The sequence below is a fragment of the Corvus brachyrhynchos genome, unplaced genomic scaffold, assembly GCF_000691975.1.
Source record: "Corvus brachyrhynchos isolate BGI_N302 unplaced genomic scaffold, ASM69197v1 scaffold182, whole genome shotgun sequence".
In the NCBI taxonomy this organism is placed as follows: Eukaryota; Metazoa; Chordata; class Aves; order Passeriformes; family Corvidae; genus Corvus; species Corvus brachyrhynchos.
In genome coordinates this window covers 1,163,944-1,186,401 of record NW_008236807.1, presented here as the reverse complement: position 1 = coordinate 1,186,401, position 22,458 = coordinate 1,163,944, and the positions used below count along the sequence as shown (strand labels likewise).

The window sequence follows — 22,458 nt, the reverse complement described above, 5'->3', positions numbered from 1 at the left end:
AGATCATGGCTGCTGAGGAATAAATCCACTGCTAAATCTTTTACTGAGTGTGACATCAGATGAGGGAAATGTCTGCTGAGAGAGGAGAAAAATGTTGGGGAGATGGAATGGCTGGGAAGGACGAACAGGAGGCACTCAAGATGGAAAAGTGATGCCAAAATCTGCTGCTGTCTCTGCAGCCCTGAGGCTGAAGGGGCCCTTTGGACATTCCAAGGAAAAAGGTTTTATTTTACATTTTTATAAAATTAGTTGCCCCTATAAAATCACCTTGCCATCCTCAGTGGGATTATCAGTTGGGATCTCTGGTTTTACAAAACCAGTGCAGCTTCTCTTGTCAGGAGATATTAAACTCTTATTTTTAACCTACCTCAAGTCAAAACAATTACAATCACTTTTACTGCTTCAGAGTATTCCCAGCTTTCTCTCTATCAGCAGCAGAGAAGATGGAGTTTTCTAGACTCTTTTCCCACTTAATCCAAACAATACCAGCAAGTCCCTGTGGCAGAAGACAAAATAACAACTATTTCCTAAAAAGGAGCTTTTTGTTCCCCCTGAGGACAATCTTACAAGAAAAAGCAGGTTTCCCAATTCAACATAGCTGATTATCTGGGAAAACATCATCATTTAGGAGGAAAAGAATACTTTGAAGAAGTTTTCACCCAAATTAATTCACTCCTCATGAACTGCAATGTTCCTCATACCTTTACCTCGCTGAAATATTGAATGAATATTGTAAATAAATCCATCATTTTCTTTTCCCCTTGTTCTCCATACCTATGCCAGGAAACTGGAATAAACATGCCATTAAAACAGAAATCAATAGGAAGTTTTAAAGTATACACTAGCACAGAAAGGTCAAGCCCCAGTATTGATTTTAATATAACAATTTTGGTGTGCAGTTTCCCGAAGGCTTCTTGTGCAATACTCTTCTTCATTCTTCTCTCACTTCACATTTTCACATTGAATAGGTTCTGCACCAACTCTTTACTCCAGGTTTACTAAGAGCTCATTGTTTATGCAATGTACTGCTGAGACATGACAAAAAAAAGGTTGGGGGGAAGCACTCAGAGCATCAATGAAACCCCAGAGTGATGAGCAGTTATCTCCAGACCCTCCCTCCAGCACAACAACAAAACAAACTTTTAAAAAATCTAATGGTTACAATTTTAATAACCCACCACAGAGAAACTCTGTGCACCAGGGTGGAGACAAAGCTGATTTAGAGTTTAAAATGATTGTCCTGAAACAGATGAGGATGTCACAAATACAGGTTGCAATAAGTTGTCCAGCTGATGACAGATAAAATGTCCCACCCTCTGGAGCCCAGAGATGAGAATCCAGCAATTCATTGCCAGGGAATGCTTGATGAGCAACCTGGTCTGCATTACTCAAGGAAAGGATTTTTCATGTGCTTTTCAAGAGAAAAGTTACCCAAGTTTGACCATCTGGTCACAGGTGATGAGACGGTAGAGACAGAAAAAAAATCAAAAAGTTATCAAAAGCCATCACAGAATCCTGGAGTGATTTGGGTTGGAAGGACTGTAAAGTTCATCCAGTGCCACCCCTGCCATGGGCAGGGACACCTCCCACTGTCCCAGGCTGCTCCAGCCCCAATGTCCAGCCTGGCCTTGGACACTGCCAGGGATCCAGGGGCAGCCCCAGCTGCTCTGGGAATTCCATTCCAGCCCCTCCCCACCCTCCCAGCCAGCAATTCCCAATTCCCAATCTCCCATCCAGCCCTGCCCTCTGGCACTGGGAAGCCATTCCCTGGCTCCTGTCCCTCCATGCCTTGGCCCCAGTCCCTCTGCAGCTCTCCTGGAGCCCCTTGAGGCCCTGCAAGGGGCTCTCAGCTCTCCCTGGAGCTTCTCTTCCTCTCTGTCGTACCTTAAACACTTTTAGAACAGAGCTGGCAGCAGAATTACTGAAGGGCCACCAAAGCAAACCAAAGTCTGTTTTTAAGCCCTTCCCTGCCTTAAAATTCCTCCTTACACCAGGGATTTTCCTCTAAGAAACAAATCCTGGAATCACAGCACATCATAGGACAGTCATGAGCAAACTGCACAGGGACAGATTTTTGGCATACCAACAAAATTCCAGGGATGAATATATTGAAGCCTTGAACAAAATATACTTCCTGCACTATTGAAGGCACTACCATGCAGAGCAGTTTGCAAAATCACCTCGCTCTACATAAAATTAATATTTGCCCTGTGCCAAATCATATTTAAGAAGTGAAAGCTGGAAAACACTTGCCAAGCAAGAAACTGAAACCCCTCTCCCAAATATAATTAGCCTGAGTTAAATGATAGCAAAATAAATAAGACTGGAAATCTCTCTGATTTTCAAGAGGGGGAAAAAAGGCAAGTCATCATTCAGGAATGTTCAATTTCCATGGGAAATCACATCCATCACTTGCCTCCAAAGCAGTGGTTTGTATATTTTAGTGGAGGAATCCAGCACTCTGATGAGGTTGGCAATACCTAAAATTTTATCATTATGCTGATGATAGAAGTTGCTCCTTTTGCTGTCTCAAAAGACTTTTTCCTTTGCCTGCACTTTTCCTAAAGCAAACCTGAAAAACAGATTTACTGAGCACCATCAGTGTCATGGAGCCCAACAAATGAACAGCTTTACATCCAAGGACAAAGTTAATGGATGGAGTGGATAAACTTCCATTCAGTTCTCTGATGGGAGAAGGAAAATTACCTATTTCCCTCATGCCTGTTCTCAAGGCCAGAACATTAAAAATTTTCTCATTTTCTTGGGAAATTAAAAAAAAATGCTAAACATTTGCCGAGCTTGTCTAGAATAAGCAGAGAAAAGGCAAAATTCAAGCTATCACCTACTGGTCCATTGAGTCGTGTGGATTTCTCTTATTGTTCATAATTCTTCTCTTAATTATCATTTATTGCCTGCCACCACTGTCAAGCTCAAGTTTTTGTGTCCATCCCCTCATATTTTTATGTTACCTCGAGTATCACTTAAGGCTGCAGCTCTGACACATTTAACTGCTCACAGTTACTATTGCAGACACTGCAAATTCTGCTGTAAATCAATGATAATCAATTTTCTAAATGAACTTTTCAAAATGAAAATGCTTCTTAGATGAAACATTTCAAAATGTTCAAAAACCAAAGTGAGGAACAAAACTCGGGCTGAGACAAAGGAGGAGTGAAGTGGAATCAGTGCAGAATTTTGGATATATATTCTAAGGTGGGTTTAAACTACTACTTTATCAATTATTCCAAGTTCTGTTTAACAGGAGCTATAACTGATGTATTTTCAGTGAGTTGGTGGCATTAAAATACAATTTAAGAGTCATTCTTCAGCTCCAATCCCCAAAATAAGCACAGATTTTAACTTTATATAGAGCAGCCCATCTGTACTGTGTATGGATGTGTGAACAAATAATTTATCTACAAGTTAAGATTTCTTCCCTTCACAGTCTGAAATGAGTAAAATACATTTTGCAATCAAACCCAAATGTGGTCATACAGTGCTCACGGAATAGCACCAAATCAGCTATTAGGCAGTTGGAATCAGACAACAAACAGTCCAAAGTTTCAGATATTTTTATGTTTAAATGTTATTTCATTTAAATATTGGGAAAAAAACCTGGTTTTGAGAAAGGAGTGAGAATATAAACATGTAAAACACACCATCTATGGTAAAACAATCCATAAGATGAATGTGGAGGTAAAAACCTTAATTTTTGTGTCACATCCCAACAGGATTTGTCTGCAAAGTAGTGGGTTATGAAATGAAATTGTGAATAAATCACAAGTGCAAGGCCAAGCAGTTTAATGTAGGATATTGGGAACTCAGGTTTTTGTTCTGTTTTCCAACACTGCATCAATGTGTTTGTATTTATATTACAAATTATTATGGTTTATATTCCATGTTTCTTATTACCTGGAACATTCTGCACATGCAAGACGAAAGAATTTATCTGAACAATGTGAGTTTCCTGAATGTTTTTAAAACACAAACCTCCACCAGAATTCAGCCCGTGAAGTTTTACTTATGAAAAACAACCTGCATCTTTTACAGTTGTTTCATCCAAGACAAAAAAAGCCTCCATGCTCTGTTTAAAACAGATTTTTATAATTGTAAATACTGTATAAAGATTATAATAAAAAATTCTTGCTATGGCTAAAAAACAACTAAATAAATCAAAACTACAAAATAACTAAAGCAGTAACAAGTTTTTGATATTTGTCCTTTTTTTATCATCATCATTACTCATTTATTTTGATATTTTACCCAATCTGCTCCCTTTTTTTCACAGACCAATGCACAACCCCTGGAAGCTGAACTCTGGAAGGTACTGAAAGCGGCACGTGACAAAATGCTGAAGTTGCAAACCAAATATTTCCATGTTTTAATTCCATTTAGCTGAAGCCTTGAGCACTCAAGAAGCTCAAAAGTAACCCAAGTTTTCCTGTCAAAGCCCAGCTGAGGAGAGATTTCACTGTAACTTATTGATTTCCTTTATTGCTGATGCAAAAAAAAAAAAAGAGAGAAAAGCCTGATTTTTTTTTCCCTGGGACATTAATGTAGTCCTATCTCATTATATACTCCATCAGCCTAACTCAATTAAATAACAGAATGCTGGGTAGGAAACAACTGAGATCTATGCAGACAGTTTAAGTAGTACTAATTACAGCCTAATTTTTTTTAATCCATCATAATGAGCCTTTCTCCCCATTTTCAGTGGAGGACAATATGCAGGTTCATATTTATACTCAGGGTGTTGTGTTATCTATTTACAACAATCACCAAAAGGAGAACTAAACACAGAAGTTCATCAGACATTAAAATTTCTAAATTTAAAGAGGAATTTTTAATTGCTAATAATGTCTCTGCCCAGGCTTTCACAGTCACTACAATCTCTGAGAAAAAAAAAACGCCCAAGAAAGGAATATTTCAATATAAAGAAAGGAATATTTCAAGAGACAGAAAGGAGTATTTCAATATACAGAAAGGAATCTAAAGGGTTTTACTGGTGTAAACTGGTTTAATACAGTATTTCACATATTCAAAGTACCTCAAAACATCCTGCAGCTCCCAGGAATCTCCAGAATTCCCAAAAACCTCCAGAATTCCCATTTCTGCTGCTGTTCCAAGGTACCCTTGCTCAACCCCCGGGGTCCCAGGGACCCCACCCCTGCTCTTTCTGTCTCTGCAGCACAAAATGATTATTTGGGCTCCAGGGAAATCAGCAAAGCTTGAGCTTAAAAGGCTGCAAAAAAAGCCCCACTCAGGAGGTCAGAAGGGATTTAGAGCAACAGTTTGGATCAGCTCTTACAAGGAAATTCCAGCTCATTTGGTGTTGAACATGGATTTAATATCCAAACCTGCTGCAGCCCCCAAAGCTCTCACAGCCAGTTTGTCTCGGGGCACAGAATTCAGCTGTTTTCAGCAAGCAGATAAATAAAATAAAAGCATTAAGCCCAAGTTTGTTTGAAATAACTGTTATTAATGAACCAACCTCCTCTTCTGAGCTTCAGGGTCTCTCCTGGCTCGTTCCAGTGCCAGTTCCTCAGCTATTCTTTTCTTCAGCTCTTCATCATTAACTGCAATTAAAAGAAAATTCAATGAAATGTTAACAGAACACAACTTATTCCCAATTACAGAAACAACTGCATAACACAGTGCCCTCGATTGTTTCTTTTCTTTTTTCCACACAGCAGTTGGAGTTGCTTTCTTGTGGTTTAACCATCTTTGAAATTTTAGCACACCACCAGTGAGCCTTTAAAATTTTTTCTTATTAAACAGCTTTTCAATTAGTGCAATCTTTTGAAATTTGAACAACATGGACTATACGTTAAATTAAATATTTTTCTTCAGAAATACTTCTTTGTAAAGTAAAGTAAAACCATGGGGGATGAGACAGAGACATAAACAGTAAAGTCATAAAATGCTGCTTTTCATTCATATAGAACCAAAAGAAATATCTTTGTGTAATGAATCAAGCATTTTCAGATGTATTTTATACAACAAAGCTCTTACAATGTCCTGAATATCCAGATTTCTAGCTCCTAGAAAAGATTTTGCCCCAAATTCTCCTGATTTTGTTTAATCAAGCAGATATGGAAAGAATGTTTCCTTCACTTAAGATTCTGTCAGATGAATCAACGAAAGTCTGGTTAAAAACAAAAAAAGGAGGGAAGCAACTTCTTCAAGAATACAAAAAAAGGGAGAAAAGCTGGAGAGCCACCAATCCTACAAGGCTGAAAGATATCTACAAAACACCAAAATCCAGCTTAATCCTAATCCTGCCTGGAATAAAGCCCTACCTACACTGAGCTGAACCTCTGCCGTGCTCTGGATTTCCAGCACAGGCACCAAGGTAATTCCCTCGTTCCTGGCTCAGTGTCCCCTCCATGGAAGCACAGAGCTCCAAGATCTGATCCCACCCCAAAACACCCAGGAAGACAAAGCTGCTGAATCCCAGAAGGTGCCACAACCTTTGGGGCAGTGACAAAACCACTGCTAGGGGAGGTCAAGCCCAGGGAAGTTAATTTCAGGCACTGCAGGATCTGTGTCTCAATGACCTCACCTCCAGGAGCTGGATTTATCTGCAAAGATTATCCAAAATCATTATTCCACATTCCCATTATAGCTCAGACTCACAGCAATTCTACTCATCCTAAAGCAGCCTCACAAAAGAGTTTTATGAATGAATGAAGCAGCTTCCATCGTACCAGGCCCAGGAAATGCTGAGATCACAGAAACACAGGGAAAAGTGGGGGGAAATCTGTGAGTTCCAAGTAAGACCCCAGCCTAAAAATATATTAAAATGAAAATGCAGAGGGAAATATGAACCTTTGAACAGATCTCTACCACAAATCTGGGTGAAAAAGCAAACCCCCATTTTATTGGGATTATCTCAACTGACACGACGACATTAATTATCTTTCTCACCAGCATCTACATCATGAAATTTATGGTTCTGGTGTACAAAAATGAGTACAAGAACTCCAACAGACCAGAGGATGGTCTATGTCATAATGAGGAAAGATTCGGGCACCAGCCAATAAAGACATTTGACCTTAACAATCAATTAGGCTGCCCATCGATCAGCCAAATACTAATAGGGAATAAAAGTGGAGCTATAGATCATTCGATAGAATTATTGTAAGATATAATTGGGTAGCTCCCAAATGGGAGCTTTATGATGTTTCAGTTTAAAAAAAAAAATAATTGCAGTTCTACAAGGAGGAGGCATTTGTTCTAGGGCAAGAAGCATTTAAAAAGAGAAAAGGTAATTTATTTGAGAGAGGATCGGGAAAAGACTGTTTCTAGATAAAGCAGTAACATTTCTGATGGCCATCTCTGCTCACACTACTGGGCATTACAAACACACAGCTGACCACTGAACTACTGGAGAATGTTAAACCTGGGGGGGTGCAAGACTGCTAAAATATTAATGTATTATATTAAAAATTAAATTGCTATTGCATAGCCATTCCCACCACCACCCCCTTTAATATTTGAAGCTCTTCAGGATACTGAAATCAGCGCCAACTTCATCCCAGAGCAGACAAACGGGGAAGATTTTCAGGCAAGTATATTTAGGATTTACTGCATCCCTGCTCCTACAGGAGCACAAAAAGTCACCCCCTGAGTGTGAGAGTGTTTAATGCACAGCTCCCATCACAAACCAATCTGGAGAGATGGGCAGTAATGGGAACACACTCCAAATCCCACAGTGCTGCAGCCAGGAATAGCTATTCTGTCCCCTCAGCACGCCACGGGGATGGGTGTCTGATTGGCACCGTTCACCTGGGATAATGGGAATGGAAAACCATGGGGATAATGGGAATGGAGCACCCCCAGCTGAGGCTGCACAACGCTCTGAGAGGCACCAAACTGCTCTGTGGAACAGCCCAGACACAGAATGGCTGTACTGGGTTTGTGTGGGCAGGGTTTGGTACCAGGGGCTACAGGGGTGGCTCTGGGGAGCTTCCTCCATGTCCAGCAGAGCCAATTCCAGCCAGCTCCAGGATGGACCCACCAGGCTGGGCCAACCAGGAATGGCGGTGATGCCTCTGGGATAACGGATTTAGGAAGGAAAAAAAAAAGTTTTGTGCAGCTGGCCAGAGCAAAGCAGGGTGAGAACATGAGAGGAACAGCCCTGCAGACAGCCAGGGCAGGGCAGGAGGGGCAGCAGCTGCTCCAGAGCTGAGATTCCCAGGAGATTGGGAATTCTATTAATTCTATTTTCTCTCCCCTGTCCAGCTGTGGAGGGCACTGAGGGAAAGGCTTTGGAGGGAGTCTCGAATCCAGACAGGGTCAAAAGTGATGAAAACCAGAAAGCTCCTGCCAGGATCTGGGCAGACCAAGCAGGGACGGTACAGGCACAAGGTTTTGCCATTTTGGTGGCCTCTGGGATACAGCACCCTGACTTATTCTTTAGGAAAAGTTTGAAAGACAATTCCTTCCTAATACTGAATGTAAACCCACCCTCCTTCAGCTTCAGGCCATTCCCCCTTGTCCTGTCACTACATGCCCTCGTGAAAAAGCAGATTTCAACACTTGTCCATTCAGTCTTCTCCAGACAAGAGACGAAGATTCCAATCCATCCAACATCCTTGGGCAAACCTGAAAAAGGCTTATTCCACCACCTTTTTAAAAGGTCACAAACCCTGATTTCCATTAAAAATATATTTATATAGAGTATGCAAAGCCATTTGCTCAACCCTTTGTATTTATTCTCCCACTTGTGCTTCAAAATCAGGCAAATAAGGAACCAGAAATCCAATGTATTTATTTCCCCAGGGTCCAAAAGGCTTTGGATAGTTACAGGGACAACTGACAAGAACAGAGGAGCAAAAGAGACTGAAGGACTTCTCACTTCCCAGCAGTTCCTGAGGTTTCAGATGCATAAAATGTGCTCTGCCTTGGAACTCCAAAGATCACCCATGGGCAGGATGGGAGCAAAGCTTCACGTGATGCTAATTCTTGAGGAACCATCAGCAATTTTATCCTCCAGGTCTACGACAGGTTGGTACATAAACTCTTGTAGTATTTGCCTCCAACTCCTCAGCCCTTGCTAATCACAAGATCCAAATCCGTATCTTTTTCCTCTCTCTCTAAAGCAGTAGCTTTACGGAAAAGAAACAATCAGCAGGATGTCAGGATTACACCCCGAGCAGTAAACAACAAACCTCAGGGAAAGAAGACACCTGCAGCCTCAGAAATGTTAGCCTGAGAAATCAGCAATGTGATATGGACAAATTATTCAAATAACTTCCAGCCTGCAGAGCTGGGAAGCTGCCCATTAGCTGGGCATTTGGAAAAAACCCATTAAAGTAAACAGCATTTATTAGCAGGCACCTTCACTAAATTCTCTGGAAAGGGCAGGTGCATTAAGTTATTAATGAAGAGACACTTAGGTTTGATACAATCAAATGCCTTTTAGAAAACACTTAGCTAGGTAATGTTCAGAAAATGAATTAAAAAAACCCAAAAAACAACAAAAACACAACACAAAAAAACCCACCAAGTTCTGTTTTTCCTTCTAGTTAAGCTTGGCTATTTAAAAGAAAAATGCTGGCCAGTGGAGATCCTTGCAGGATACTGGAAGGTTGCTCCAAGATCTCCACACAAACCTTTTCCTCTCCAGGCTGAACAGCCCCAACTTCCCCAACCTGTCTTTGTAGCAAAGGTGCTCCTTATCAAATTCGTGGCCTCCTCTGGATTTGCTCCACATGAGAAAGAAGGCAGGCTGAAAGGGGAAGAGAGGATGTAAAGAATTAAAGAATATGGAGTATTAGTCAAAAATGAGGCACCTCCACACTTCCTCCAGCACCGTGTTCAATCAGCCTTTCCACACCACACTTCAAGCCAGGGTAAGCTTTGCTAAAATCTTTCAGTTCCGCCAAAATTCATGGACTCAATACCACAAGCCCTTTGAAACATTTCCCTTGAAACGTTCCCCAAACAGAGAACACAGCTCCAAGGTATCTCCCAATCACTGCCAGCCACAGGAAGACTCCTTTTTGTGCTGGAAAAACCAATTCCCAGTGAATTCCTGCAGTTTCTTCCATTCACCTCTGGCATCTGGTATTGACAACAACATCAGGGCAGTCAAACCACGGATGCCATCCAAGGGGAAGTTCTCCCATCACTGTGAGTAGGAACATTACCCAGCTCCTTTGGGACAGGGCACCTCAGGGCTGCCTTCAGCCCCATCATCGGCCTCAGCTGCTACAGCTTCGGAGGAGTTAATGAAGATGTCACCAGGAAAATTCCTAATTGTGCATTAATGCTCATAAATATTGGATCAGGAAGCCCACGTGCCTGGTGCCTTCGCTGCTCACACTGGCGGCTCACACTGATCAGGGGTCTTCCACAATTAAAACACTTTCCCCACATTTCAACTTAAGATGTGTAAAATGCAACTATTATAATATGCAAATTGCCTTGATTTAGTCTTTCTGCATAATAAAAGCACCGGTTTGGTCCATATCTAAATTCCACGGGTCACACAAAAATCTTCAATATCAACAGGAAGAAATTCTTTCCTCAGGCATTGGAAGAGGTTGCCCAGAGAAGCTGTGGGAGCCTGGGATTATCCAAGGCTGGGTTGGATGGGGCTTGGAGCAAGCTGGGATAGCAGAAGAGATGATTTCAATGTTGATTAAAGCTGTAGAATATGTACTTGGTGTGTTTAAATCAGGTGGGAAGACAATGACACCATGAAATCTACTCTGCTTTTCCTTAATTTTTGGTTCTCAAAGAGCCCTGGATTTGCTGGGAGCAGCACAGGAGAGGAGACAGGAAAATGTTGTAATTCAAGTGCATCAAGTATTGCTGGGAGATAATTACTTTTTAAATTTAGTGGGTTTCAAACACTGTTGTACCTGATCCTTAACCTTAAAAATAACCCAAATTAGCCTTGCACTCAATGAAAACAATAATGAACCATCCCTCCAGCCCAGCAGCAGAAAGAAAACCCTAAAAACATTTAAAAAGTCATTTACGTGCTTCAAAAAGCAGCATTTAAACTGTTGTGGGTTTTCTTAAATATTATTAAAGAGCATTCTAAAGAACAAACTCTACTTTCAGACTGATACAAATTTAACTACCAACACACCCAGCAAGTTGTCCACTGAAATCCCCAGTTCCAGAAACTTCCTCCCATCAGGAATTCAGTACAAACAAAGCTCCCCTCCAAGGACAGAAATTTGTATTAACTGTTAAATATTAGTAATGTGCAGGAATATTTCAGATGAGTTCATAGGATAATGAAATACAAAAACAATGCAATTAAGTGTGCATAATTTAAAAATATTTAATATTTTACTTTCCAAAGGCGCTCTTGCATAATTACATTCTCTATTTTCCAATGTAAATGTGGATATCAATCAATTTATACTAATTTCAATTAGAAACAAGACAGTGCATGGTCTAGAAGTAACAAAACAAAGTTATTTCCTATTATATTTGGAATAGTCTCCTTTCAATATCCTGTTAATATTGGGATAAAGCAAATCACATTGGATTTATGAGGGGGCTGGAAAAAACAGGATTAGGAGGTTTTCCCCTGTGATTCTTTGAATTAGGTTGTACCTGCCTGTGCTAACGGCTCTGTTTTACAAAAATAATTCATTTCTGAGATTCACACTACCAAAAATATGTGGGTTTGACATAGTTCTGATATTTTGAAATATCCTGTCTTAGAGGACTTTAAATTTGATAAACAGGTGACAGATACAGGGATGTTGTGCAAGAGTAGAAACATGAAATATCTTCAGTACATCTCGAAATACGTGAGAGCCCATAAAATCAGGTATTTCCCACCAAGAAGTGCACTGAGTTTAAAAAGCCAGTTAAAAATTCCCCTAATTTTTAGTTTCTGCAGGAACTCCTGCTGTGTGGATAAATGACTTCACGGAGTTTTAATGTTACTTTTTCCATCGTTCTCAATGGCCCTGGAAGGGAGGGAGTGATTTCAACCAAACCTTTTTCATAACCCATCTTTTTCCCCCACCTCTGTAATAAAATAGAGAGATAATAACTCATTTCAGCAGCTATTTAGCCATAAGTCATTCTGCCCTCCTGTTAATTTGAAATAATTAATAAAAATAATGAAACAGAAGTATCACACACCTTTAAAACACTATCCCTGTCTCAGACTGAATACAGCAGTGGAGAAAATTCCCATTTCAGCTGTTTTAGTAATCCCTACTCCACACACACTGGAAGGCTTTTTTCTTGTGGAATACAATGGATAAAAGAATCAGGATTCTGTAATTCAACATTAAAAAAAAAAATAATCATATTGTAAGCAATGATAAGAAGGATTTGATGATTCTGCTTTCAAGAGGATTAAGCATGTGGTGTCCTTTCAGGACAATTTAAGTTGTCCAGTTCCTGATCTTTATGGTTCAGAAGTTTATTGTAAAGCTATTTTATCTGACAGTGCAGGGAAATTTACTGGTGTCCTTTTCATCTTCTTGGACAAAATCTGTTTTAAATTCTTTCACATGTATTTCAACAAACTCCTTCTACGAGTGCAGAGGACAGGGAAATAATTATGTATTTTTACACATAGCAGGTGAGTAAAAAAGGGTTTTTTTAACTAAAACATCTCTTAGAAGTCACCACTAATGGCAAAGAATTGCCAACCACTCCTGCTCAGTCCAACACTCCCAAATGGGCCTCCCTGCACTGCCAGGGCTCCAAAAATAGCAAATTTTGATGTTCAGATCATCTACCACCATCACCTCTAAGAAGGAAACTCCAGCTGTGATTGTGCACTATCGGTGGCACTGAAAAGTCAATTTTCCCCAATTTCAGCTCTGCATTGGAGCTACTTTGGGCAGGAATAAGGAAATCACAAAGCTGCTCATCACTGTCACAAAGGCCTTGGAGGGAGGTTATTTTTATACCTTTCCATGGGCAGGAACACAGGCTGCAGGCACAGAATTTTACTGTCAAATGTTCCCGTTCCAACTGTTTGTGGAGCAGGTGGCTCTGCTCTTCGTATCAGCACACCCCAAAGCTGCACCCACCACTCATTTCCACTAATGTTCATTAAAGCCATTCACTAAGTGCCACATCCAGTTGTTCCTTGATGTCACAGGTCAAATGTGCGTGACATAAATTCTTTATTTAAGGTGGTGACATTGGCACAGATTTCCCAGAGAAGCTGTGGCTGCCCCTGGATCCCTGGAAGTGTCCAAGGCCAGGCTGGACAGGGCTTGGAGCAGCCTGGGATAGGGGAAGGTGTCCCTGCCCATGGCAAAAAATGATCTCTAAGGTCCTTCCAAGCCAAACCAGTCTTTAATTCCATTATCTTAAGGGTCTCTTCCAACCTAAATGAGTGAAGAAATCCAGCAAGAAGGAGGATGGAAAGGATAATGTAGAATTTTAAAAGCACTGATAAGGTGGAAGGGGAAGCAGGTGGGATTCAGAGAAGCAAATCTGCAGTTAAACCAGGAAAAGACAAGAATGATGCAAAGAGCAAGTGGACAATAATGATGGAAAAGGTGTTTTAAGAGAGACTTTTGTAACCATTCTGCAGCAGATCCACGTCCACTATGAATTTTCCCCATCTGTCCTGAGCAAATCCCTCTGAGGAAGTTCTTCCGAATTCCACAAAACTCTACAACAGTGCCATTGACACCAACCCATTGGCAAGATTTAAAAAAACGTGAATAAATTAATTGTCCTTGAGAAATCTACCTCTGTGGCTAAAACTAATTATAAAGATATTCTAGGAGAGAAGGGAGAGGAAAACATAAGAATCCATAATCCTGTGAAAAAAACAAGCAGTGGAAGTGTCCTTACAGGTAAAGGTTAATGAAAGAAAAAAGTGTTTCACCCAAAGATAACACTCATCAATACCTCTGCTGATCCCATTAAACAGATTTCTCAGTGGCTGGAGTCGCATGGGAAGATCAATCAGGATATCAAACTCCCACACTGCACATTTAAAGCCATTTAACACCCGAGCACTAAATTTTAAAGGGATTAAAAAATGTTCCAGTAGAACCTGAATATTGAGCAAAACTAGAAAAGGTGACTATCTCTGTATGAAGTCCTGATTTCACTTATCGATGACATGGGCACCGAAAGGCTGCACAAAATCTGAAAGCAATCACTTCATCTCAAATTGGGTACAAAGAAAGCAGCAGTGAGAAATAAGTGGATCTTTAGCAGCTGTTGTGGTGTGCTCAATCTCATCTCCTGTTCATTCAGACAGGTTATAACAAGAGGCTGCTACAAAGCATCCATCGGAGCAGAGAAACCATAATTGCAGAATTTGTTTATTCCGCTCAGATGAAAACTCCAGCACGTTCAGGCTTGGAATTGCTGACTGGAATTTCAACATTTGTACAATGTCCTGGACATGGGAATCCCTTAGAAAAGGAAGTACAGGAGAATTTCCAAGTATTTCCTGATGCCTTGAGGACAACGTTTCCAGATTCCGACACCCCATACAGCAGCTTGTTTATTTTGGAGAATAATCTGGAAGTTAATTTAGTGCCCAGGTGGAAAAACATTTATTTCATGTAATATGACCCAAGAAGTCAGCTTAAAAATAGCCAATATTCACATTTCAAACATGTGCATCCTCAATAACTTGGTGCACAGGCACAAGCATTCATTTCTCTGAAGAAAAGTGGAAGTGACTTACACACATTTTGATGCTTTTTCTCCAACTCCAGCAAAACCAGCTTTTTTTATTGAATTATCAGCACACAGCTCCAGTATTGTCAACTTTGAATGTGTTTTCAGCCCAATATTCAGCCCTGTAATGCTGCTTTTAATAATAACTGAAAACAGGCTGTAAACAATGTGTAATCATGATGTTTATGGTTATTTTCATTATTCAGAAATTGTTTAAAAATAAAGGACAACACTGAAATGCTTGAAATTCTCACAACAACATTAATCCAACACCTGCATTTTTAATGATTTGCAATGAGATCTGCTAATAAAAATCACTTGTACAAATGACTGGTCTCAGCTGATGCAATGCTTACTACAAATGGTGGCTTTTTACTGCTGCAAGTTGTGAGCAGACAGAAAACCACGGTACTACAGGGAAGAAAAAGAGGCTGCAAGAGGTGAAGTATGAAAATCTCAAGGAGAAAGAATAATGTGATTATCCTGAAGATGCTCCCGGAAAATTGAGGCATTTCTGAGGTTCACTTTGAATAGAACATTCTCTTTTCTTCTGCAAACAGAGAAGAATAAAAGCAGAAATAAATGTGTTCAACACTGGCACAGAAACACAAGAGCCACCAAGTTTTGACCAAAGTGATGTGATACAAGTGGTGCTCCTCCAAAAATTCCAGCTTCCTTAGGTTTCTGATTAACACCAAAATCACTCTTCTCAACAACCGCTGCCTTTTAATTTTTCCTACCCATTTCTCTGGATATTATTATTTTTTCTCCTTAAATTTCCTAAATTGGTGCCATCTCCTCTTGTTGAGAAATGTCAATTAGTAGCATCAGGGATAGTTGAGAGCTTTCTCAAGGATAAACTGCCTCCCTCTCATGAAAGGAGGAAAAGGGGGAGGAAAAGGGGGAGGAAAAGGGGGAGGAACAAAAGGAGGAGCATCTTGGATAAACCATTCAACTCCTTCAGTAAAAAGTTCCAGAGAAAAGAGGCTGCAAGAGGTGAAGTATGAAAATCTCAAGGAGAAAGAATAATGTGATTATCCTGAAGATGCTCCCGGAAAATTGAGGCATTTCTGAGGTTCACTTTGAATAGAACATTCTCTTTTCTTCTGCAAACAGAGAAGAATAAAAGCAGAAATAAATGTGTTCAACACTGGCACAGAAACACAAGAGCCACCAAGTTTTGACCAAAGTGATGTGATACAAGTGGTGCTCCTCCAAAAATTCCAGCTTCCTTAGGTTTCTGATTAACACCAAAATCACTCTTCTCAACAACCGCTGCCTTTTAATTTTTCCTACCCATTTCTCTGGATATTATTATTTTTTCTCCTTAAATTTCCTAAATTGGTGCCATCTCCTCTTGTTGAGAAATGTCAATTAGTAGCATCAGGGATAGTTGAGAGCTTTCTCAAGGATAAACTGCCTCCCTCTCATGAAAGGAGGAAGAGGGGGAGGAAGAGGGGGAGGAAGAGGTAAAAAAACAAAAAGTGAAGCATCTTGGATAAACCATTCAACTCCTTCAGTAAAAAGTTCCAGAGATTAAGGGGAAGCAGAACCTTTCTGGGAAGAACCACCATCTCCCACCCTGAAAGAACAGCTGAGATTAAATGCTTGTTTTTTGGTGATTAACAAGAGGTGAAATCAAACATGGTTAATGAAGCTAAAAATGAGTATCTGATAAATTGGCTCCATGAAGCATTGCCAGAGGCACACATCAAACCTTGAAAAAACAGGGAAGAAATGTCCTTTCCTTACTTCCTAAACTTAGATTTCAACCACCAGCTAGGAATAGCCGAAGCCCAATTTTCAGCCTGGTGTTGCTCAAAACTTTTAATATGACACCATTGAAAGTCAAAGAGTTCAGAACACAAGGAAAGCAGGATGGGGAAAAAAATTGTGGCAATAATTTATTGTGGCAATAAAGTTTTTCCCATTCCCTTGAGGCTGAGGAAAAGGATTCTAAGTGGTACCTCCTGTTTAACTAAACAACAACTGCACGAAGCTTTCAAGCAGCAGCACCAACAAAACACTTAACCTGCCTCAGCTGACAAGTGAGGAAGAGCTTTAGGAACACTTTGCTGCAGCCTGAAGATGAAAGAATAAAACAAAGTGTTTCTTTTCATCTTATGCAATTAAATCGTAGGTTTAAAGTGTTCTTTTGTACCACACCGAGGAGTCTCTCGCTGGTAAATAAATCGGAAGGGGAAGAAAAGTAGCAATTTACTATTAAAACCTAAAGGTTTTATTACTTGGAGGTCTCCTTGTGCTGCTGAAGCTGTGTTACATCTAACAAGTGCTATGTTTCAATAATACAAAGGAAAAAAATGCACTTAAATTCCTCTGCTCCTTCAGTCAGTGCAAAGATAAATTTGGATAAGAATAACTATTGTACTGTAAAACCACAGAGGATTCTACACAGCAGAATGGCAATTTCCTTGCTTGGTGCTATCAGGACTTGTGTTGGTGAAATCAAACAGCTCTAATTTACTCATTGGGTTTATCTCATTAAAATTGTCAATATTTTTTATTTTGTTCTTTAAGATAAAAAAAAAAAATCATTCAAACTGCTCCAGATGACTTCTATTCCAACAATCCCTTAAATTACAAAGCTCTTTATCTGAGCCAGCTATCTGGGCTTTTTGACCTATAATCCCAGGAAGGTCTCTGAAGGACAAGAGAGGAATAGGACAGAACACAGACAATTCTGCAAGGACACACATGGGAGATTTCTAACAAAGACCACGACAAATGTTCCCCAAACAGGCATTTTCTTCCATCAAATTCTGATTTCTAATGGAAAAAGTAAAATTAAGAAAAACTGAAAGAAAAAAAAAAACATGTTGCTAGATAGGTTTTTTATTAATTTTAACACACATAAAAGCCCCAAAACTCAAAAGCCCCACCACACAAGTCTGGCTCATAAAGAGTGGATAAACTCTGGCTTCATCTCAGCAAGTTCAGCCTAAGGCCAGGCTTAAAGTCCTAAAGCTTTTTCCAGGATTTAACTACAAAACAATTTACTCAGAACTAGTAAAAGGCAACGGTACCACTTCCATCCATAAATGCATAGATTTAGGCCTTAAAAGTCATTATTTCCTGACGTTTTGCAAAGGGCTCCAAGAACTGTGCCCAGTGCCTTAATTCTCCCTCCTGAATTGAGCTTACTAGAAATTAATAGAAGAATCACACACCAGCCACCAACAGATGTTTTCCAAAATGATTTTCCTGCTAAGTACTGGAAGATGATGCTTTAACAAGCACAAATCTCGTGCTCCCACATTAAAAAGCAGGAGGTTTTAACTTTTAACTCACAAGCCATTGCTAAGCAAGTACTTTGGATGTGCTTGTTAAACAGCAGCTACGACAAAAATCCCTTTATTTGTGCGCTACACAAGATTTGGAGGGCCAACGCCTGCACTCAGCAAACCCTAAGAGAGCACAGGCAGCCTAAAGCAGAATAGCATGAAATTTAATTTCCCCAAATCCACCAGAGACCCAAAAAGCACGTGGAAGGCAGTACATAAAAAGTATCTGTTTCTAAGAATAAATGGAAACAAAAAGCGACACTTCTAAATGAAAGCTCCTTGAAAAATAAATTCTGCCTCTCTGCAAGAAGCCACGCACAGAAAATGATTTGTAAAAGGCAAAAAACTGCAGAAGAAAGTGACTGTCACTGCAGTGAGTGTGCCTGAGACCTATTCACTTCTACGTATGAGGACAGGACCTGGCACATCCAGGGCTCTCCTTTAAATTCCACCTGGAATAGCCCAAGTTCTCCATCAGTTGTAAAGTGAGAAACCTTTAAATCAATTTAATGTCCCCCAATATCTGACAATATTCATGGGATAAATTGGCTTTTGCCTTGGCCCTCATTTGGAAACAAAACCAAACCAGAGCTCAATCCCACTGATTGAAAAACTGAATTCCTCCATTTGCAGAACCCTTGGAAACCTCAGAGTTCATCTCTTTAGTTCCCTTCCCAACACTGTGAATAACAAATAAAGCAACAGTGGGAGCTGAAGGGGGGCTGGGAATCACTCACTGCAATTTCAGCCTTGAACACCTCCCACACTGGGGCCACTCTTCCCATTCCACGTTGAACAGGATTGTTTCATTCCAACGAAAGAAACAGAGGGAGAGAGGAAGGGAGAGACAGAAGAACCTCTCCTACATTTGGCCTGGCCTTTCAACTGCACAATCACAGCAACACAGAATCCCAGAATGGCTTGGGATGGACTTTTGACTTTTCAGCTCATCCAGTCCCCCCTGCCATGGGCAGGGACACCTTCCACTAACTCCAGGTGTTCCAACCTGGCCTTGGACACTTCCAGGGATCCAGGGGCAGCCACAGCTTCTCTGGGCACCCTGTGCCAGGGCCTCCCTGCCTTCATTGGTAAAAAACTTTCTTCAACCAACCCAAATTTGTGCCATGTCAAACTCCAGGTTAACGTTTACACAAATGGCATTTCTTGGAGCATGTTTAGATATACTTAGTTATAAATTGTTCTTGTAGGAGTTTCTGGGTTTAGATCACTGCACACCACATCAGGATAACAACAGACATGAGCAGATGAGGTTCATGGTAACATCAATTATAGGTTAAAAACATCACATTCACACAACAGGACATGTTCCAACACCTTTTGCCTTTTACTCCTGCTTGCCTTTAGCGTAAAATGCCTCATTCCATGGAATGTCTCAGCACTTAAAAAGCAACTGAGCCATGCAGCCCAGAGGTGCAGGGCTGCTGAAATCCCAACAACAGTGCTTCAGTGGAGATCCAAAATACTGCTTTGGAGTGAAACAAATGTTGGGAATATAGCACAAGAGAGCAAGCCAGCACATTCCAGCTTTTCATTCACACCTTGCAAGGTGAAAATTCATCCGGTTCTAGATGTTCATGGAATGGTTTGGGTTGGAAGGGACCTTAAAGGTCCTTCATTCCCACCCCCTGCCACACCAGGGACACCTGCCACTATCCCACATTGCTCCAAGCCCCATCCAACCTGGCCTTGGACACTTCCAGGGATGGGGCATATTCCTTTTCCACAATTATGGACATTTTCCATGTTCAACTCCCATGATTCACCAGTTTTTCACAGGAATTTCAGCACCATTTGACAAGGCTTTACCAAGCCACCTGAAAGCACCCACAGAACACCCTGCACATCACACAGACAGCAAAAACTTTAATTTCTGCAGCACCTCCTCCAACTCCCCTGCATAATTCCATCTTCCCTCTTCTGCTGCAATCCAGTGACAGGAATGTCAGGCTCCACTAAGGATTTGCTGTTACACTGACAGCACTAAAACTCTGGCACCTTTAGCAATCTGGTGAGTTACAAGACGTTTCACCTTTGGATAATAAAACACTTCCATCAACACCTTTAATCCAAAGGATATCAATGGACATCACTGCAAAGAAAAGTCATCTCCAAGAAACTGTGTGACTACTAAGTAGCAAGAAATTATTAATATTAATTTATAACAAGCAAATCATGGCCTTCCAGGTCATCAGTGATCCACCTCAGTGTTGCCTGAGGGTCCCTCTTGATTTATTTCAGGTTTCCAGTACAAGTTTAAAACACTTTTTAGAAAGACTTCCCAGAGCCGCAAGTAGAGGAGGGCAAATAAACACAATCAAAAGCAAAACCCAAGCTCTCCTGGCTCCTGGTGCAGGAAGGAAAGTGGAAAAATCCATGTCAGGAACTGCCTGAGCTTTCCAGGTGTCTCACAGAAAAGGGAAATCAACCCAGGCACTGCCAAACCTCAGGTTTTTTCCTGTTCTAAAAATAAGAGGAATTCTAGAAAGTAACATCACAAATGTCAGTTCATTTCATCTTTCAGTTCATGCAGAGAAAAAGTACTGTTGGAACAAAAAGGTGGATAGAAGCAATTAATACATTAAAGGACAAAGAACTGCCAGGGTTTATTTGCAGAGGATTCTTGCTTACCTGGCAGAAGTTCAGCCCAAATTTGTAAACTTCCAGGTGCTCACAAAAACTGACAACACAGAATAATTCTCACAAGGAATAGTGCAGAGCTGCCCACAACATTTCTCCTGAGACATTCCAATTTTAATGCAGTTTTTCATGCAGTATCCAACTATCCATAGTTACTAATCTCATCAGGATGTGCTGCAACTCTTCAAGAACATTCAATTTAAAAAAATTATCTTAAAAACAAACAAGGAATGAGGGCAATGATTCTGCCGTTAAAATTCTCAGCCACGTTCCCTTGGCTGCACAAATCCAAGTGATCACAGTGGGCCCTTTCCATCTTTTAAGAATTAAAAGCCCTCTGTGGCACTGAGCAAATGGATTTGCACACCCAAATCCTAGGATCACAGAATCCTTCAGGGTGGGAGGGGCCACAGGAGTTATTTCTAACCAGGATACAGGAATATTGGGAGGGACAGCTGAACTCCTGGCTGAAGTTGAGGTGAATGACACCTCTACCTTCTGCTGATCCCCAAATCCCCTCATTTTCCAGTCTCTCTCTGCTTCCACCTCATGCTGGCCTTATTTTTACCCTTTTAACCAGACCAGCCTCACAATGGATCCAATAATTTTCCTGAGTATTGGAACGTGCTGTTCATGCACCAGGAATAGGTTGTCCTTAAGGATCTCCCACCTTCCCTAAAGCCCCCCAAGAGCTTTCTCCTATGTGACCCCACAACCAAAAGGTGAAGTTTGTTCTCCTAAAGTTCAGCTAAATCCTGGTTTTGTCTCCAGTTAGAACCCAACACTTGAAATCCTCATTCCTGAACATCCCAGTAACACCTTGGTATGTTTCTGACCGGCACAAGGTATCGAGAGCCACTGAAATTGCACCCAAAACCAGACAGCAACACAAAAAAAGACACCAATCCACAAGAATTAATCCATGAAAACAAGCAAGGTGTAACCCAGCTCCTGAGGAGGCACAGAAGGCCTCATTTTACTACACCCCTGCCCAATATTTTGTCACATGGGGCCTTGGCTGATTTCTTCTCATGAGAACAGAATAACAAATGCAGTTTAAAAAAAAAGGAGAAAAAAAACCTCTGTGTCCTTAATAGAACCTGTTTCTGCAAATGGGAAAGAAATGGCTGGCTGAGATGCTCAGCGTCTTAATAATTTAAGCATTTCTTCTTCTTTTTTTTCCCTAATAAACTGTTAGTTTTTCAATATTCACTAAGCTAAATGAATTAAACCATTCCCTTTGTCTGAAGTTTTGGTATAAAACACACCCAGGGAAAAAAAAACAAAACCTCATTGTCTGACCGAGTTGCTTCCCATCAATATTGCTTTAGGAATTACAGACAGACTTGAAAGATTTTACACTTGTTAAGTATTTTAGTGCATTTAATATTACTCAGAAGCCAGCAGGTGAGCCAAGCAAGCTGGGATGCTTTAAGACATTGTCTTTAGATGTCAGATTTCAGTGTAAGTGGATGTAATTTCATTTTCTGACCCCAAACTGAAGTGAATAAATTCATCATTATTGGCAAGCAACAAGACACAAATTCTTTCACGTAACCTAAGCCATTATTCCTCCACCAAAAGCTATCAAAGGCTTGCCTTGAAGAAAGGGCTGGGTTTAAGAGCTCTAATGTTTCTCCCTCTAGACATCTTTCCTTATTTATGTAAAGTGTTCTTTGTCTGGGATACAGAAGCACTTCACCAAAACCACAAGTTCTTAAAGGAAAAATACTCCTAAGGTTTTGCAAGCTTGAGAAGGTCAAGCAATTCATGGAATCCTGGAATGGTTTGGATGGGAAGGGACATTAAAGAGCTTTTAATTCCCCCCCCTGCCATGGGCAGGGACACCTTC

General features: G+C 40.6%; 1 protein-coding gene across 3 annotated transcripts in view; it reads right to left on the bottom strand.

Annotated features, from left to right (window-relative positions):
• Positions 1-22,458, bottom strand: part of CHCHD3 (coiled-coil-helix-coiled-coil-helix domain containing 3) — a 126,477-nt gene that overhangs the window by 100,476 nt on the left and 3,543 nt on the right. For all 3 annotated transcript variants that reach the window (XM_017728006.1, XM_008628863.2, XM_017728007.1), the window contains exon 3: positions 5,492-5,576. In XM_017728006.1, coding sequence (XP_017583495.1) covers positions 5,492-5,576 — 85 coding nt within the window. The remainder of the gene's footprint in view (positions 1-5,491; positions 5,577-22,458) is intronic.